Source organism: Eulemur rufifrons, chromosome 11 (genome assembly GCF_041146395.1).
Source record: "Eulemur rufifrons isolate Redbay chromosome 11, OSU_ERuf_1, whole genome shotgun sequence".
NCBI lineage: Eukaryota > Metazoa > Chordata > Mammalia > Primates > Lemuridae > Eulemur > Eulemur rufifrons.
The window spans coordinates 2,991,681-3,004,790 of NC_090993.1; the positions used below are offsets into that span (position 1 = coordinate 2,991,681).

Here is a 13,110-nt window from a genome sequence, read left to right on the forward strand (position 1 = left end):
AAAATGTTTTTAAGCCAGCTTTGGTGGCATGTGCCTGTAATCCCAGACACTCAGGAGGCTGACAAAGGCTTGAGCCCAGGGATTCAAGACCAGTCTGAGTAACATAAAAAAAAGTTTTTAGATTGCTTTTTAAAAGGTGGTATTGATTCACATTTCCACCTATAATGTATCCTAGTACCCTACTTTTAATGGGGATATTTATGTGTAAATGTCAAGGGATATCTCATTATTACTTTAATTTGGTTTTTCCCAACTTCTAATAAGTTTGAGCATCTTTTCAGCTTGTTGGCTATTTTTATTCGTTCATTTGCTTATTCCTTGGCTTTTAGCCAGTTTACTATTATTGTATATTCTCTTGTTTATAAAAGCTACTGGTATACGCAGATACTAACCTTCTGTCTGTCCTCTGCTTTGCACTTATTTCCTACTATATTGTTTGTTTACAGGGTGTGTATTAAAATTTCTAATCTATCTCTAATCTGCTTCTCTCCCTAGTTCTATCATTCTTGCTTTACATAGCTTAGGGCTTTATAGTTAGGTCCATATACCATCATGATCGTTATTATTTTCTTCACCTATTATTCCCTTTATTAGTATACAACGTTCTCTTTTATGCCTTTTTATGTTTTTCACCTTAAATTCCATTTTGTAGTACTTACTTGTGACCTCTACTTTCCTTTTTTTCTCTACCTTTCTATACACCTTTGCTTTAAGCCACGCAGCTGCCACCTGGTTCTCTTACTATGTTCACTCTGCAGGAAGCCAGCTGCTACGTAGGAGGACTGTGACTGTCATGCTGGGAGATCAGCAGTAGCTCACCCACAGCAATAACTGCCTGTCGTGGGAACTGAACATCCCGCCCAGTTGAATCTTCAGCTAACTTCAGTTGCAGCTGATGTCTTGCTATTGATCCAACTGCATGGAAGACCCCTAATGAGAATTTCCCTGTGGAGCCCTTCCCAAATTCATACCCCAATAAATTGTGAGCATAAAAAAAGGGTTGTTTTAATCTGCCAAGAGCTGAGACAATTTATTACACAACAAGAGTACTGTGTCACCATGATTTCCTTTTGTCTCTTTTTCCTGTCTGGTTGCTATTCAGTGGATAGCATTTCCTTCTACAGATTGGAAAGTTACACCTTTTATTTGCTAATCTTCTATTTATTCTCTTCAACCTAAGAGCCATACTTACGCTTCATTTCCTTATTATCAATATTTACTTAAACATATGATTGTAACTTTGAAGAAATCAGTATCAAAAAATCAAAGCAAATACGCAAAGCAGAGGAAATCCATTCTTATTTGTTTTTGGAATACACTATGCTTTGTGACTAGCTTGAGTACCTTAGCTGGAAGGCCAGTTGAACCCGGACATCCCTTTTTCTTTAAGGTTGGTGTGTGAACTGGAAGTGGAGTAGAGTCTACAACCTGAATCCAGGGGCAAAAAAGGAAATAAGTGTCATGAAACGCTCCATCTGTTTCAAATATAACTTGAAAAATACGAAAGTAAGTAAAACCAAACAAAACACAAATAAAGCAAAAAGTTCTACTAATTTAAAAAAACTCAATAAAGCTAAAATTCTCACAGTGTTAATAATTTAAATTTCTGACTGCAATATCTACAAATGAAATATTTGTTCACTTACTAAAAATTATTTAAGTTTGTAAATTTATTTAGTAAAAATAAATAATTTGGAAAAGAAAATCCATGCAAGAAAACCCAAAAAAGTTATAGCATGTAGCCTACATAAAAATGAGAATATTAATTTTCACATTCATCTGAATTTTCCATATTAATTCCAAAAAGTATGTGAGTTTTTAGCAAGATTTATAGCAAAAATAGAAAATTATTTGAACTACTCAACTTCCATATATAGAACATATATTACATATACAGAACACCGCTCTGTGGATTTGAATACATAGCTACAAAGATTGAGATTAGTGGGATTTTTATGCAGAAATTAATTTCCAAAGAAAGGAGTGAGATTATTTAATATTTTTGGAAGTTTCAACTTAATATAAATTTAGTTAACAATGATATCTTTATTAGTTAGCTTTGTAACATATAGTATTCTTTTATGGGTTATTACTGTAAGATTTTTCTTTGAATGAAAGGAACCAATGATTTTATTGGATGTTATTGTGGGCAAAAAGAGCCATTGCTTAATTAGCAAAGTATAAATCAAGACATGAAGAATAACTGCATTTTAGCATGCTAAGCAAGAAAATAAGAGGAAAAGTCCTTGCATAAGGTTACAGAATATTTTAAAGTATTAAGAGAAAAACAGATGGTCTCCTTTTGCCTTTGTTACTGTATCACCACCAAAATTAGAATATTTTATATGCACTATAGCCTTAAAATGGAATTCAGTTGAATTTCTCAGAGTTCTCTGTTTAATTGTGAGTTTAGTTCTAATTTAAATTTTATTTACTTTTAAACAGCTTGAAAAAGTTTTATACCCAATTTATAATTTAACATTTGAAAAGATAAATATAAAAGATAAAAGAGAATAATGAAAAGCTATACTAAAGTTAATAAAAAATAATAAGAAACAAAATTGTCATTAGAATTTACATAGAAAGTCCTAGAGAAGTTCTAAGACTTAAAGAGTCAAGCAAAAGTGCTAGATACAAGATCAACAGAGTTTATGAAGACGGTCAATGCCTAATAAGAAAATATATTTTGAAAGGATTCCACTCACCGTAGCAACAAAAAATTTAAGGTATCTAGGGACAAATTTAACAAGCAATATGGAATATATTGAAAATAATAAAACTTTACCAAAGGATGTAAAATACCTAACTAATATGTACACCATGTTCATAGGTGGAAATACCCAATATCATGAAGATGTCAATTCTTCTCAAATCTATAAATTCAATGCAATTCCAATCAAAAGCCCCACAAGGAACTTGATAAGCTGATTTTAAAAGTAATTGAAAAATAAAGGGTCAAGAGGAAATGGAAGAAGAATAAGGTGGGATGGGGTGGCTCACCACACCAGGTACCAGGAATTATTTCAGAGCTACAGCAATTAAGACAATTTGGTGTCAGTTCAGGAATAACAAAAAGAACAATGGAAGAGAATAGAGAACTCCCAAGCAGATCCATGCATATGAAGCAGAGACAGCATTACAAATCAATGCGGGGAGAGTCAGTTGTTTATATGGGAAACAGAGATTAGAACTCCATTTCTCATTATTTATAACAATACATTTCAGTTTGATTAAGGTCCTAAGCATGTAAAAACAAAAACTTTTAGAACAACTTATGGAAGAAAAATCTTTATAATTTCTGTACAGGGAAGAACCGCTTTAAAAAGACACAAAAAAGCACAAGTCATAAAACAAAAGATTGATAAATATAACTACTTAAAAATCAAAACTTTCACAAGACAAAAAGATACCAAAAATAAAACTTAAAAATAAGCCACAGACTGCGAGAAAATATTTGCAATGCATATAGCTAGCAAAGAATTAGCATCCAGAATATATAAAGAACACTTAAACCACAGGAAAAATAATTCAATAGAACAACGGAAAAAGGACACGAACACGCAAATCATCAATCATCGATAAACATATAAAAAGATGCTGAATAACACTAGAAAAGTAAGTTAAAGCAAAAATTTCACTTCATATCCATCAAACTGGCAAAAGTTTGTGTCTGACAATACAAACAGTTGGCAAGGATGTGGGGCAAGGGGGAACTCTCACACACTGCTGTGAGAGTGAAAATTGGTCCAACCACTCCAAAAACAATTTGGCAAGATCTGGTTAAAGTTGAGGATGGATATATCACCTAACCCAGTAATTCCACTTCTAAGCACATACGCTAAACTAACTCTACACATTTGCAAAAGTAAGATGTTCACTTCAGCATTGATTGTAATACCAAAAAGTCAGAAACCTAAATATCCAACCATAGGAGAATGGATAAATAGCTGTGGTATATTCATACAATGTAAGAGTATGCAGCAGTTGTTATGAATGAACTTAATGAACGTGTATCTGTATGAATAAATCTCAAAATCATACTTTTGAGTGCAAAAAGTTACGGAAGGATACAGGTAACATTTGTGTAAATTTTAAATACACGATAAGCATCACCATGTATCATTTATGGATAATGCGTCATTTATGGATACAAATGAAATAAACACGTAAAACCAAGGAAGGAAAGGTGCACCCCAGCTTTAGGATAGTTAGATATGTCTGGGAAAGTAGAGAGGGGAATGGTACAGAAGAGGCTGTTTCACATGTTTCTGGAATATTTTCTTTGAATAAAAATCTGAAAAAAAAAGGGGGGGAAAATGTTCATATCTGTTAAATCTGTGGGTGACGGTTACACGGGTATATATCCTATTCTCTATATGCTTGAAATATTTTATCATTAAAATATACAATGTATAAACCTGAAATACTAAGATAATTATAATTTAAAAACCAGAGGGTCTCATTAACTTATCCCATTTCAAAGAATCTATCACAGGGTTGGAAAAAACAAGTCAGGATCTGATTAAAACTCACACTTCACTTCAGAGAGCTTTTCAGATTGAACTGTCTGCTTCTCCTGGAATGTCAGACACAGTTCTGGAGATTAAAAAACGGAAGCAGGGAGCTCTGTCTGACCTGTGATGCTGAGTGAAGACCCAGAACTGCACCTTGAAGCAAGATGGCAGGAACTGAGGTACAACATGCCTCTAACTTGTGGAGCAAATGATCTCTCTTGAGAAAACTGACCGATTGATAGATAGGAAGTGTAAAGACAGCACAGTTTTTTTTAAATCACTAAAAGGCATGATTTAGTTGAATGCCAGTTGCTGATTTAGCAGGCCAACTATTCAGTTGCCGACAGTGGCAATTTTATTTTTTAGCTCTATTTATGATGTCACAGATTAATTATATCACAGCTTATAAAATTTATTAGAAGAATTAAAATGTGTGAATGACACCTGGACTGCCAAGTGCCTACAAAGTTTGTTTATGATAATTCCAAAATTTACATAACTCTATCCTCTGTTCTACACAGTTCTCTAATTAAAATAAAGACTGCCTTTTTTTTTTTTTTTTTTGGTCTATTTCAGGTTGAATATTTGGGGACAATTTTTCTACTTTAGTTTTCTACTTCTATCTACGTTATCAGTTAAATGTAGTGATTTCAATAGACTGACTTATTATGCAACATATTTGACTAAAAGAAGACAGATTTCACTTGTTTTTTTCAATTCCCTCTTTCCTGACACAAGTGGAGAGTTGGGGAGAGCAAGGCTGCTCCAGCGAGGCACCTTAACTGGCTCAGCTTCACTAGAGGTGGAAGGAGATGTGGACCGTGACTGGATGTAAAACTTGACGCTCGAGTTCCGTACATGTGTGTTCTCAACGGGATCGGTCTAGGAAAATAAGTCGGGAAACACAAAAAACCCAAGAAATCACTTTTAAACAGTGTGCAGCTTGCAGTCAATTTCTGTAAGGCATGATTATGACAACATTTCTTAAGAAAGGAGGATGACCAACTTTAGTTTGAATATTCACGTTGGGACGTGTCAGTACACAAAAGCGTAACCGCTAGCTTTAACGTAAACACGGGTTAAGACAACAGTAGTGAACCAAAGGCTCCTTCCCAATCTTCACTGATCTCTAGCTTGGAGCACTCATCTCTGCTCCGTGTTCTGCATTTGCATTCCGCATCGAACTTCTGTCTTTCACAAAGTAAGTCGTATATGTGAAATACATGCAAAATATTTGATACTTAATAGAGATATACACTACAGATAAAGAGATAATTTTGTCCTTGGTAAGAATAAAATTTGGTCTCTTACTAGTCATGTATTGAAAGAAAAAGAAACTACCTGTCAGATTCATGCTGGTGGCTACAGTAAATCTCCTTTTTGTTTTGCGGCAGTAGAAATACCAGCGCTTATGTCTATCCCGTTGCAGTCTTTTAAGCCAAGTATGTTTAGAAATTAAAAAATGCTTTGGGCTAAAATTTAGCGTAAGAGATCTGATTGACTTCAGTTTGGCAATTTTCAAAATTACTAGGATTGAGTTTTTAAAATGAAAGGGCAATGAAGACAACTTAGAAAGGAGGTTAGGGAACTTGTTTTGAATATGGTGTACAGCAATAACAATGCTTAGATCAGAAGCTACAAATCAGTAAAAAGGGCATCAGTTTAAGGATTTTAAATATGAACTTAAAATTTTCCTTTGTTATTATTACGATTACTATTTTAGATGGAAGACATGATGACAATAATGTACCCCTTAGAAATGCCAGGAAGAAAAGATTCAGGTGCAGTCATGAGAATGTTTTGACAAAGTAGAATTATTTGAACAATTGATTAAAATAATAATGGCCCTTGCACCTTTGTACTCAAAACTAAATGAACAAACAAAACCTCTTTAAAATTCTGGGCTGAGTAATAGATGATTGGGAATAGAAACACTTGGAAACAAAAGGCTTCCCTAGAAATTAACTTCTCAGCTCTGTTTTCATCTCAACAGAACTCTGGGCACATGGCTTCAATCTCTAAGGCTACAAATTATTTTCTCAACTTAGGGATATTTTCCCATCTATAAGTAACGTATTCTGTTATGCATTTATGACATGTTACATATGCAGACAACAGTCAACTTCTGTTCAATGTGGAAAATTTAAAAAATCTGACAGATGTTTGGGAGGGACAGGCTAGCAGGCTGCAAACACTATGGCAGCCCTCTACTGCTGCCCAGCTATGACCTCCCGGGATGGTGGGCATGGACAGGTATTCCGGCAACCCAAAAACAAGGCTTTGGTGGGGCTGACCAACATGGCTACCACCAGGCCTTACCCTTTAATTTTTAGATTTTGGAGAAGTGAGGAATAAGGGTCTCAGCGAGGGAAACTAGGGGACTTGGAGCAGCTAATGATTTACCAACTGCTAGGAAAGTACTTCAACATTTTAAAAAACTGGAACTGCTGAGCTAAACCTTACCAGCTGAATAACAGCTCTGCATGTGTGATGTGGCTGATCTCATAAAAGTACTGTCCCTTGGGAAGCTGGAGAACCAGGCCTGAATTCTACCTCTTGCCTCCAAATTCACTTCTTTCTGTTTTACACAGGCACCTCCACGGCAGAGATACTCAAAGTAATTTAACAATCATGGAGGCTGTTATATTATCTCATTTCCTGACAGTGAATTTTTTTTTTTTTAGTGTGTTAGTTTTATTGTAACAAAGTAACTTGTACACTTCTAGTGTTTAAAACTGAGCATCATCTTACCAGTGAAACAAGAAGAAAATTTAAAAATGAACAGGAACAAAATTACAATAGAGAACGTCAATTCCAAATGAGATCCTGTAAGTTCTGCTGATTCTTCCCATCAAGTGGCAGGGCTCAAGTCATCATTAGGAGACATTTTTTTTTTTAAAAGTGTCGTCTTAAACTGCAAGGATGTCCATTAAACATCACAATTACACATGCCAAAGGAGAAGCCACGCTGACAGTGAATTTTGACTAGGAAGAGGAGAGTAAAGGAAGAAAATGGGACTCAAGACAAATTCTGCCAGTTCACAATTTTCTTCAGGGACAGCCGTGGAGAAGGTAACCAGTTTAAATCATGAATCTGAAACACGACCCTGGATTGGGAATAAGGCAGAAATGTCTTTTATGTTCTAAAAATCTCCTCCTTCTAGTTTCTATAAGATTATATAAATGGTAAGGTAAAATTAAGAGTTCATAAGAGAGGGGGTTCAGTTAAAATGGAACTGATAAGCAAAGCAGAATTGATACATTTTAAAGAACTTAAAACTGAGTATCCAAGCAGAGGATTTTCTATGTGTAAAAAACTGGGCCATTTTCAGAAAATTTAAAAGTCTCTGACCTGTCACAAAAGCCTTTAGCACTATAGCTTCACTGAAACACAAAATCAGAAGTTCCTGTGTGAAAGGTAACGCTGGGAATAGGACTGAATAGTTAATGTACTGGTTTTGTATCCTCTGGGCCCAATTACTTTAAGAACTCTTTAAAAACGGGAAACACAGTAACTTGCTGTTTCTAATAGTACTGGTTGACGTTTTACAGCAGGCCTGCTCTCTGAGCCACGTAAACACGTTGACAAAAGTTGAGCATACTGTTTGATACTTTCTTTGCACTGAAATTAGAATATGCTACCGTAAGCCATTCTGTCAGTACATGGTCTAACGGGATGTCTACGTCATGAAACTGGCAAATCTAAAAAGCAAGGCTTTCCCCGGCCCCCAAAACGGTTGTTAAAACATTCACCAGCAGTGTTTTAGGACCTTCTGAAACTGTGAAATTATGACAGTGTGATATTGGGTAAAGGAAAAATATGCCATTAGTTTCATCTGTGATTACACAAATTAGTGACTCAAATAAAACTCTTGAAGTTTTTAAGACAAACCTCTTGGCTGTTCTGAAGAATCAGTTTTTATTAAAGTCTAACAGACCTAAAATACTGTTTACCCATCAATAAAAATGAGAGAAAACAACAGAAATGAAGATAGATTTTAAAATAATTTTCTTAGTTGAATGAGGTAAAAGGTAGTTATTCAAAAGTAGAAAATGTTTCAATTAAAAAGATAAACCAATACTAATTGTAAAAATAGAATGAAAATGGCCATACTAGCTTTTTAGAGCTATATGCTCTTAAAGTAAAAATCAATTTCAAAGATTAAACAAAACCAAGTTAGTTTCCTTTTAAAAAATTAAAAATAAGTAAAAATAGTAGAATAATATATGGTATTAACTGAACAGATTAAAAAGTTGAACTATGCCATTTATAACAATACTCTGACTTTTAATTTAAAAAACCCACCATGAATATACAATTGAGGTTTTAAAATTATCACTTTACTTTCCAAGTGTGTTTCTCATAAAGACAAGGAACAAAGCTTAGTAAAGATGAGTTAACTCAGAGCAAAAAAAGTTTTAAATATCAAATTTAAAAAAACTTCCCAGGTCTTTTAAAAGATTCTGCTAGAAGCTAATAGCCAATAACATTAACAGATTTTAATATTTCATTTCCTTTCTAGATTACTGCCAGTGTAAACAATATCTCAAAAGTGGTATAACAATAAGAAAAATACAGTATCACGTATTTTCTTTATCAAAGTTTTAATTATCATCGGATTATGCTTTTCAAGATGTTATTAATTTTAACTATAATTAAATGCTTAACAATGCATTTGTAATTAATAGCTTATTATATTAACTAAGCAGCAATTAATTCTATTAAACTTTCATAATATTCAATGACTATAGTTTAGGATTTAAAGATATAGACTAAAACTCATTTTAATAATCAATTGGCAATGATTCAGATATCATATGGCAGCAAAGCAACTGATTAATACCACTAGTTATTTTTATATAAAGCACTTAAAATCTTAAAAACAAATATAGTCATTATTATTACATTTAAAACATAGAAATTAAATTTTTTGCATGCTAAAACATTATAGCATTAAGTATAAGCAATGAATTGACTAATGCAGCAAAAGCTAATAAATATGATATATATCAATAGTAGAGATATTTTAATTCAATAATCAGAATTATAATAGAAAGAATAAAAAAGGGGAAACAGTAAAAGGCAATAAACAGCTAATATTTATTGGACAGGATACTTTGATATTGTCCAAGAAGGACCTTGGAAACAAATCTTATCTGAACAGTGTAAGCAATTCACTCAATACTTCTAAGGTGCAATCCACTGAGAAAAATAAACAAGGCATATCTTTATGTAAACGCAATTTAAAAAATGTTTTGGTTAACTAATTTTTTTCCTACGTAAACATACTTTAAGGAGTTATTCTGAGGAACAGGCATTAGAAACATCTATTATGCTCTAGTATTAGTTTTTACTTAATGCTCTATCTAAAAAAAAAGGCAGAAAAGCTGAATATCAGCAGTATTGTTCACACTGCAGGACACTGTTACACGAAAAGTCCACAATGCTCCCTGAATCTATTATGATTTTTCTAATAAATGATCCTCAAATGTATTCTTAAAGTAGTACATAAAAATAGAAAGGTTTTTTTTTTTCTTTCCAAGATCAGGCAACTGTCTGATTTTTAGATGCCTCATTTATCAAGGATTCCTCAAATTATGAGTATGGTCTTCCTAATAAATAATTAAAAAATCTAAAGCTACTCATATTGAATATGCATCAATGGGCCTTTTCCACTCCCAAAATAATTACAGATTTGTACAAGTAGCAACACTCTCATAAGAAACTTGGTTTTTAAGTAAAAGATACAAAGATATGATATGAATTATCAACAGTGGACCTATCAAAAAATAGCTTACATCTAACATGTTTGTATTGGTAAATATAAAACTAAATCAACTGAAAAATATCCAGTTTTTATTAATTTTCTTTATCCTTTACCTAGAAGTATTTTGGACACAAAGTGACAAGTAATCTAATATTTTATATTCAGAACACTTACAACCTCAAACCTTTGGTGAAACAATTACTTCTGTTAATTGAGCTAATGATAAAAAAAAAACAGTATTACAAAAGTACTGTTATCATTTGGAAAACAGTAAATACACTATTTTATCACTCTAAAACAAAGCATAACAAATTACTAAAGGTTGTGACTAGTAAGTGTAATCTTAACTAGTTACAAGTAATATAATTTATTTCTCTTTATGACAATTTCTTCTCAAGTTATTTTCAATATATTGATTTGAATATCTACTCTGGAGAATTTACACATGTTCTAGAAAAACAAAAGAATGTTAACCCACATTTTGGCTATTTATTAATATAATCTCTGCTCCAAACTCTAAAGGAACAAGCTGAAATGAAACATTCAATGTTTCTCACTAATAATGAAATCACTATGGAACTCTCCCTAACCATTTATATTCAGACATTAACCATACTGTTAATAACAAATTTTTCTTATACTATGCTTAATTATAAAGAACGTGAGTATTCAAACTGTAAACGAGGCTTAACAGCATACTAGAACTAGAAAAAACAATATGGGAAACAATTTAGTAATACTACCTCATTTATATGACATTTCACAGTTACTTATAAATTTTTTTTTTTTTTTTGAGACAGGGTCTCATTCTGTCACCGAGGCTGGAGTGCAGTGGTGCAATCACAGCTCACTGTAGCCTTGAACTCCTGGGCACCAGTGATCCTCTCACCTCAGCTTCCTTTCAAAAGGCTGGGATTAAAGGTGTGAGCCACCACGCCCAGCCATAAAAGTAGTATATAATTTCTTGTCTAAAAACATGGCATATAACATAAAATCATATGCTACTGTTAGACTCAAGACCACTGTTAGGAATGGTAACTATTTGTGTCCACTGAAATGCACTGACGTCCCAGGGACTATTGGGGTTCCGCACTATGCCACTGAGATATTTCTATTTAACTGCTGAATAATTTATAATTCTTCAATCACCTCCTTCACAGCCACTACCACTTTTTAGTGGTTGGCTTTTTATTTGTCAGATACTTAATCAAGGAAAACTGAAGGCGGCCAGGAAAGCAGATAATCAAGCCTATCACCTCTGCATTTTAAAAAGTTTTGTAATTGTAAGTCAATAGATTCTGGTTAATGGTGGCTTACTTATATCCTACAGCATAAAGATACAGAATTAAGAGTAAGGACCTTGTAACAGTTATTTCCTTCAAAAAAATTTTCCTTATTTCAAGATTCAAAGAAATGCTCCAGGCGGCCAAGGCCCCCAGAAGTCTGCAAGGCAAGTGAGATGTAACTAATCCATAATAAAATTAATCAGAAAAACAAAACCTCTCTAAATTATAACCTTATTAAAAAACAAGTAGCTAAAAATTTAGTCAATTCACAGGCTGATGATTTGAACCTAATATAATTGGGCATACAACATTTTGGTCTTCTCTTGTAGAGCTTATATAATTTATATTCAGATTAATTTGATAAATCCAAATACCTAATGGTTTTAACTCTCTACAAATCTCAAAATAACCAAGAGGTCAATTGAACTGCCAATCTTTTAATAAACCTCAATAATTAATGAGATCTCAGTTGAATTCAGAAAGACCAGAGGACGCAGGAGGCCACTCTACTACTTCCCACATTCTCCATAAACTAGAGAAGTCCCTGATCTAGAACTTTCAAAGTCCAAGAATCCTGGATTTAAGGTATTGATCAATATCAATGATCATGAAGCTGACAGGTGAACATTAAAAACTTGTATCTATTACTGACTTTTCTTTTTTCTTTTTCTTTTTGGAGTCAGCATCTCTCTCTGTTGCCCAGGCTGGAGTGCAGTGGTGTAATCATAGCTCTCTACAGCCCAGAACTCCTGGGCTCAAGTGATCCTCCCACCTCAGCCTCCCAAGTAGCTAGGACTACAGGTCCATGCCACCATGCCTGGCTAGGTTTTTTTTTTTTTTTTTGGTAGAGACAAGGTCTCGCTTTGTTGCTCAGGCTAGTCTTGAACTCCTGGCCTCAAGTGATCCTCCTGCTTCAGCCTCCCAAAGTCCTGGCATTATAGAGCCACCACACCCAGCCTACTTTCCCCTTTCTAACTTTACTATCTTAAATAGTATATGAAAATCCCAACAAACACTACCAGCTAGCTTATCGCTTTCAAACTGGGGATTATGTACATATATACATGACTGGTGTTGGGATGAAGGGTGGTTTAGAAAAATGTGAGACTTTTCCACATATAGATTCCCCACTCCAGGCATATCAGAATCTTCTAGCAGAGGGATAATGGTGTACCCATTTCAGGAGAAAAACAAGAAGCTAGCATTAGCACTGGAAGATGTTTATAGTTTGCTAATAATAAATATCTAAAGACTTACACATATTTTTTTAAATCTTAGAATTATCTTAGAATTCAAAGGATTTATTATTAACATCTCCTCAAATCTACACGTATAAGATATTCAGGGAGATTCCTTTGAACTACATTTAAAAAAAAAAAAACCCTCTCAAGATTTCTCCAGAACTGATTTACATAAAACTGTAGTCAATAAGATCTATAATTTATCCCACATCTTTTAAAAATTTTGTACAATATGAATTATCGAGTTTTCTTTACACATAATTAAAATTGCTAAGAAATACATGTTTATTTATTTGTTTAT

General features: G+C 33.5%; 1 protein-coding gene across 6 annotated transcripts in view; it reads right to left on the reverse strand.

Moving 5' to 3' along the window:
* CDC42BPA (CDC42 binding protein kinase alpha) overlaps positions 1 to 13,110 on the reverse strand; it is a 160,763-nt gene that overhangs the window by 35,056 nt on the left and 112,597 nt on the right. For 3 of the 6 annotated variants that reach the window (XM_069484523.1, XM_069484520.1, XM_069484521.1), the window contains one exon: positions 1,345 to 1,428. The exons of 1 other annotated variant lie outside the window; for it this stretch is intronic. In XM_069484523.1, coding sequence (XP_069340624.1) covers positions 1,345 to 1,428 — 84 coding nt within the window. Of the gene's footprint in view, positions 1 to 1,344; positions 1,429 to 5,291; positions 5,397 to 13,110 lie in introns of all 6 variants that reach the window. 2 more of the 6 variants (XM_069484519.1, XM_069484518.1) reach the window with 1 other exon arrangement.